The sequence below is a fragment of the Clytia hemisphaerica genome, unplaced genomic scaffold (assembly GCF_902728285.1).
Source record: "Clytia hemisphaerica strain Z4C2 unplaced genomic scaffold, Clytia hemisphaerica genome assembly, whole genome shotgun sequence".
NCBI classification, from domain to species: Eukaryota; Metazoa; Cnidaria; class Hydrozoa; order Leptothecata; family Clytiidae; genus Clytia; species Clytia hemisphaerica.
The window spans coordinates 1-6,451 of record NW_027104370.1 but is presented as its reverse complement, the minus strand read 5'-3'; the positions used below and the strand labels follow the sequence as shown (position 1 = coordinate 6,451).

Below are 6,451 nucleotides of genomic sequence, written 5' to 3'. Positions count from 1 at the left end.
CGCTAACGAGGTCGAAAATTTTCCAGAAAGTTGTAGAATAGGTATCTTAAACTTTTCGAGTCAAAAAGTAAAACTTTAAAGTTTAATGTTTCCTAGATGGGCATAGTCATTGAGTAGGAGTTTCTTGACTTTCTTTAAATGATTTTTTATTTCAGCTTTTTTCTTCCTTTATGAATCGAAATATCTCAGAAGCACGCATTTCTGAAGAATCAAAGATGTCAAGCTATGTTGAGGTAGATCTTTCAAATCATTTGAAAACTGTCCGTTTTTAAAACTTTCATTTTGTATATATTTTTGTGAGCAGAAAAAAAAACTATGTACAACGTTTTCATAAAAAATCTTCTTCTAAAAAAACACTACCCCACGCTTTTAACGCAGTAAAAAAAACTACTGAGATTTGTGGTTAGTGCGTCAACTTTCTATAGCAGAATGTTCTGGATGATCGGAAGACACGAGTCTCAACCATCAAGTTTACTGCATGAAGTCCTTCATTTAGTACAAACAAGCCAATAAATACGATACGAAACAAAAATACCTCATTCAATGCATAAGAGTGTTGAAATACAAAGAATCATTTGATACCAAACTTCATAGCACGCTGTTGTTTCCTGGCCTAAAATGTACAAAAGTATCTTTTAAATGGAAATCTGCATAAATTCATATTGCTTTGTTCGACTTATTAGGAAAGCAATTTTGTTATTTATTATTAAAGTCAGCTACCGGGTGCGCCACAAAAAAGTTTCTCTCTTTAAAACTAATTTTCTAGAAATCTAAAGATTTTAAAAGAACCATTCCTAATTTACTGGAAAGAAGAAAGATAAACTTAAATTTTGATGGGTCATTTATTAAATTCGTTCATCAAAAGTTATGCTCAATTGAAAAAAAGTAATTTCAGAAAGTCCCTCGAAATGTTAAAAATCGCCTATCAAATTTTATATTAAAATTGGGCAATTACAATAACCTTTGATTAAAAGCATTTTTCAGTGATAAACACATAAATTCGAAATGAAATGAAAGGTTCAAAACTTCATCAAATCACACCGAAATTTCTCCGATTTTCGGTTTTTGATTAGATAAAGTCTTTGTAAGGCTGGATCTACCTCGCCAATATTTTAGTATTTTCATGAATTTTACCAGATTTTTTTGCCTTTTTCAACGAATTTTCTGCCTTTGATTGAAATTCAACTTTCCTTTAAATAACAAAAGGTCATTTAGACTTTAGACAGCTAATTATCATTTTTAATGACTGAAACGAAGGATAATGATGTATCATGTAATTATGCTTCTGTTAAATTTGATAGGTCGACTTTTAGCGTTTTTTAACAATTTCAGGAAGTAACTTTTTTATTCAATTGAGCATAACTTTTGATCTAATGAATCGAATTTAATAAATGACCCATCAAAATTTAAGTTCATCTTTCTTCTTTACAGTAAAGTAGGAATGGTTCTTTTAAAATCTTTAGATTTCTAGAAAATTAGTTTTAAAGAGAGAAACTTTTTTGTGGCGCACCCGGTATCTAATTCGAATCTAGATCATTCAAATCTTTCTGTAATTCGAACTAAAAGATTGGTCCCCTCAGGTGAAAAGTGATTCAAATCACTCTTTGAAATTCGAATCTTTCTCTCATTCTCTCATTCGAAAAATTGTCCTTGGAGGTCGAATTAGAGAGAAAGTTAACTGTATTTTATTACAGCTTTCAAATTCAAGAGCGCGCCATCTAGAAAGTTATAGATTGCCATCATAATCATTGAGTGAACCCATTAAAGTCTTCACTGCTTTTCTCAATCCTCTTTCTACAAAAACTTTCACAGTGGAACTTTTAAGTCGTGCATACCTCCATATCATTAGATGGTTTGGTGGGTTGGATAGCACCAAACCGTTCTTGTCTTTTCTTTAGTTTCTCATCCAAGAAACGTTCTTGTCGTTGCTTCAACTTGTCCGTACTTGAAGTTGTCTATGGAAATATTGATCAAAATCAAAAATATAAAACAAGTTTTACGAGTTTCATTGATGAAAAGTGAACACTGAAAACAAAATCAATAGGAAAATTGAAAAACTAAAATCACTCACTCTTTCATGGTTTCAGACACGAAAGTTTAGGTATAAATACTATATAGACTTATATAATATTGTTATTATTTATTTTTGAACATTTATAGTACAGTTACAGAATTCTCTCTCGACTGAAGATTTTTCCACGAGGAAGCGCAAAGATTATTTTTCTAGTTTTTCTTGTAATTTTGATTAAAGGGAAAATATCTTCGCGTGATTTAACCAGTAGTCATGGAGTAGCGATATGAAAAGAAGGTGCGATGAGAGAAAAAGAATAATTTACATTAATTCCATTGGATGGTTTATTGGTGGTTGTTGTGTTACTCGATGTTACCGATGCACCAAATCTTGCTGCACGTTGTGATAATTTGTCTCCCTGTAACAAAATTCGAGAAAAATCAGTCACATTTTTAAAACAATGTTTTAACCCTTTCAGTCTCGGAGTTTTCACAGCTACTTTTCCAGAGCCGTAAAAATGAGTTTTGAATGCGTTTACTTATGCTTCAATATCTCTGGAATCACTGAACCTAGGCCTCTCAAGTTTTCATCCTTTTTCACTCATAGTGTGAGGATCATTTTGATAGAAAGAAATTTGCAAAATGACGTCGTCAGCGTGTCACGTGACCAGAAGAAAGGCAAAAAAAAATTCGAAAAGATCAATTTTTTGCCATTCAATGATAATTTTTTATGAAAAAATGGTTTAAACCCAAAATATAAGGTCGAATAAAGTTTTCTAGAGCTCTGTGTTTCTGAATAAAATCTGTGAACTGTTTACAGATTTACGACCGATTTTTGCATGCGTTTTGCTTTTAAATCTCGAGATTTTAGCCATCAGAAATGGCGTGTGTGGAGGAACTGCCATGTTGAGAATTTAAAGATCTGTTGCGAAAGAGATGTGAAAAATTTGAAAATAAAAGATTCAAGCTGTAAAACCGAAAAGTAAGTTTAGAACGAGTGTCATTATCAAGCAAAAAAGAAAATTACATACCGCTGGTTTATCTTTATCATCTTTATTTCCACCGAAAGCTAAATAAAAAGAAATGATGAAAATTACTCATTGGTTTTTCTAATTATCTATAACTGGCTAATATGCACAGTAAATTATTGAATAAGACCATTTATGTTATAACATTGTTTTTTTGCACTTTTAAATACTTGTCTTGAAAGAGATGTGCAAATTCATAGCAATAACAAGTCGTTATTGCAACCATGACAAAGACACGTAAAGTTTCTGCAAAAAAAACTCACCGATCCATACGAGCCTTCTTTTTTTCAGTCTCATTGACAACAGCACCGAATCGTTTGCTTCTCTGTTCGATTTTCTAATGAGGAAAAAACATCTCTTTTACTGAATTGTCAGGGTAACAAAAATAGATCTTATCTATAGCTTTGCTGTTAGTAGAAAGTAGATACTGTTTCTGGTATCCATTCATAGAGTTAGCCTATTAATCCGAGTGGGAACACGGTACCTTATCGAGAAAAGCTTAGTCCGGCATATAAAATATTCGTCTCTTGGGAAAAATTTCGTCACTTTTCCCCGATTAAGTTTACCCCGATAAAGTAGCTCAACCACAAAATGATACCTCAGATTCTGTTAACGGTACAGTGACAATCTTTTTGGTTTGCTCTTTCTTTCCATCAACTTTTCTGTAAAAATATACAAAGAGTAAGAATACAGGAACATAAACAAAAAGTATGATAATTTTATGACCATAACTTCCTAATTTTTGCAAATTTGGTAATGGAAGTTTATCGAGAGCTAAGAAAAATTATTTTGTGAAAATTAAGAAAAACAATCCTACGATTCAGTGTCTGTAATGTTTTCCTCTGGTGTTGGTACAGGCTCTTCGACTTTTTCTTCCACTTTATCTTGTGTTCCAGCCTCTTTCGCTGGTTCGGCTGCCTCATCTGATAAAAACTGCAAGGTGAAGAGGATAGATCATTGCAATCAATGCAAGTTAAATAAAAATTCTAAATTATTAAAATGTAAGATTGAAGACTGAAGATTGTCACCAAAGTGGAATGAAACTGCCAGTAGCTGAATAAAAAAGTGTCTTTTTTTCCTGAACCTGACGGACTTAAAATGTTTCTAAAAATTCTTTCTAACTTTTAAGTTGCTTCTTTCACAAAATCGATTGCTATGCAATCACAATCAAACGTAATCAAACGTAATCAAACCTTAGATTTTTCATCACCCAATGCAGTTGGTGTATCAATTTTATCCAGACTTTCTTCAATTTCTTTGTTCAATTCTTCATCTTCTGTTGTGTCATCCAAAACAGGCTCATCTTTATTCGTGATGGCTGAAAGTATTAAAGGGATAATCTTTTTGTTAAAGATATTTGGCTTGCAGAAACGTTCTGTGGTCTTGAGTAAAACAACCTCCAAGTATCTTAACCATTTTCCAAAGAACTTGATAATCACAATTTGAAATTTCTAAATTTCTAAATTTTAAAATGTTATTGTTTTCTCATACTAATTGTCAAAAACTTTGGAAAATAGTTAGGCAAATAATTTTGAGGTTTTGCTCCTGAACAATCGAAGGAATTCACATGCCAAATATCTCAAACCATCTCATTATCCCATTAATTAAGAATCATTAAAGCTTTGCTTGATTTGGCTAGGTATTAGGAAAATAAATAAGCATGGTAATAATGACATATAGTGATATTGATAAAAAAGGCTCATTAAAAATGAGCTTTGTAATTGAATACAACTAAAGGAACCTGATTCTTTTGAAGTATTCTTTCGTTAAATTTGTATACATCATTTTAAGTATAATTGTACTGTTCATTTTCCATTTTAAAGTTCAGAAAATTTCCCCCTGGGCAGTGTCATGTGCCTGGCAGTAATAATCAAATTTATCGTCCACCTCTAAGCAAAACTCACTGTCAGATATCTTTTTGTGATAATAAAAGAAGCTTTCGCATTAAAAAAGTTAGAAATAACCGAAGTGTTCTCTTTATTAATAAAAAACAAAAAGGGAAATAAAAGAGAAATAATTTCGAATGTTTTTATAAGAAGTAGGATTTCTGAATGAGTCTAAAATGTTTTTGAATAGGAATTAAGTACTGTTAAACCCATTTAGTTGGAGTAACCTGCTTATATTTAAGAATGATATTCACCAAACTGTGAAAGGTTGAGGCTTTTCCTGAAAATATAGGCCCTGGAATGGTAGGAAAGGCCAGATGTCAGTCTCATTTTTTACATATTCTGTACTTAAAAATAAAGAAACAGTCATAAAATGTCATCTGTTGATGGAAATGACCTGAAATTTTTTACAGTTGTTCCCTTAATGCCAATGATTAGTTGGCTAGAGAAGATCAACCAAATGTTTGACAAAATTACCTTAGAGCCCTTAAGTGGGCCTGATTTAGCATTTAAGAGGGAAAAAACACGAAGTTAAGCAAATTTTCAATCGATCATATCTTAAGAGACTCAAAACCCACTGAGATTTTTGGGCTAAAACTAGACCTACTAAGGAAGCCTTGCTGAAAGTTTCAAAAAAATTTGGTGTTGCCGCAAAAAGAATACGTCTCTTGAATTTTGCTCCAGATCGCCAAAAGAGCAATTTTTTGCATTTTTTACGGTTACGCAATGAATGGAAATCCTGAAAAGTTATTTTTGTGGCCAAAACCCCACCAGTAAACCACTCCAGGTCAAATGTTTGCTTCAAAAAAGTTCAAGGACCATCAGCAGACAGCTAAAAGTGCTTCCAAAACCAGATTACGCAAAGTTTGAAGCCCTCTACAGGAGGTGCTAAAGATTTTCGGGGAAAATTTTGGAGACTCAATTTGATTTTTTCTGATTCCCTACAAAAAGTTCTTGAAATTCACTGTAAATCAGCTTTCTAATGTACTTGAATAAAAATTCATTGGCTTTCAAAATCTGCTTCCCACCAGAGTTCATGATTTTTAGGGGTCAATTTTCGCTTAGTAGCCTATCTTTGAGACGCTGTATCTGCAAAACTACTTGAGATATCAAAGTGAAATTTTCAGAGTCTTATTTTCTTGTGTGATAGATCATTTGGTCAAAATTTCATCAAAATCTAAGAGGGTGAGGTATCACACCGACCCTGAAGACTCTTTAAAAAAATGGTTCTTAATATCAGTGCTATAGAATAATATAATATTGAAGACTACTCACAGGTAATGTCATTTGTAGTTATGTGGTTTAATAGTCTTTCTTGTAATTCTGCTTTTGTTCCACTTTTTGTAAGTTTACGCTTTCCCAACTCTTCTTTCAATCCATCGACCTGAAAATACCAAAGTAAAAACCTTTCTGTTAAATGCAATTATTTTATTCTCAACAAGTTGATTATGGATTAACTGCATCTTTTATACAAAACTGACACTGTTGAATAAAAATTTTCTGATCTCTCTGCTTAACTTTCAATGC

General features: G+C 32.2%; 2 protein-coding genes across 2 annotated transcripts; both read right to left on the bottom strand.

Annotated features, from left to right (window-relative positions):
- Window positions 1–218: 218 nt before the first annotated feature.
- On the bottom strand, window positions 219–3,236 carry LOC136818468 (SAP domain-containing ribonucleoprotein-like). The gene is made up of 5 exons (XM_067074801.1): window positions 3,209–3,236; window positions 3,042–3,106; window positions 2,337–2,429; window positions 1,836–1,955; window positions 219–613 (listed from the first exon to the last, which is right to left on the bottom strand). Exons 1-5 carry the CDS (start codon window positions 3,234–3,236, stop codon window positions 572–574), a joined length of 348 nt encoding a protein of 115 aa, XP_066930902.1. The 3' UTR covers window positions 219–571.
- Window positions 3,237–3,297: 61 nt separating this feature from the next.
- LOC136818421 (uncharacterized) lies at window positions 3,298–6,308 on the bottom strand (the record flags this gene model as incomplete). The annotated part of the gene is given in 5 exon segments (XM_067074756.1): window positions 3,298–3,375; window positions 3,637–3,700; window positions 3,856–3,971; window positions 4,232–4,356; window positions 6,200–6,308. Coding segments are annotated over 5 exon segments (492 nt in total), but the record flags the coding sequence as incomplete, so codon positions are not given.
- Window positions 6,309–6,451: the final 143 nt, after the last annotated feature.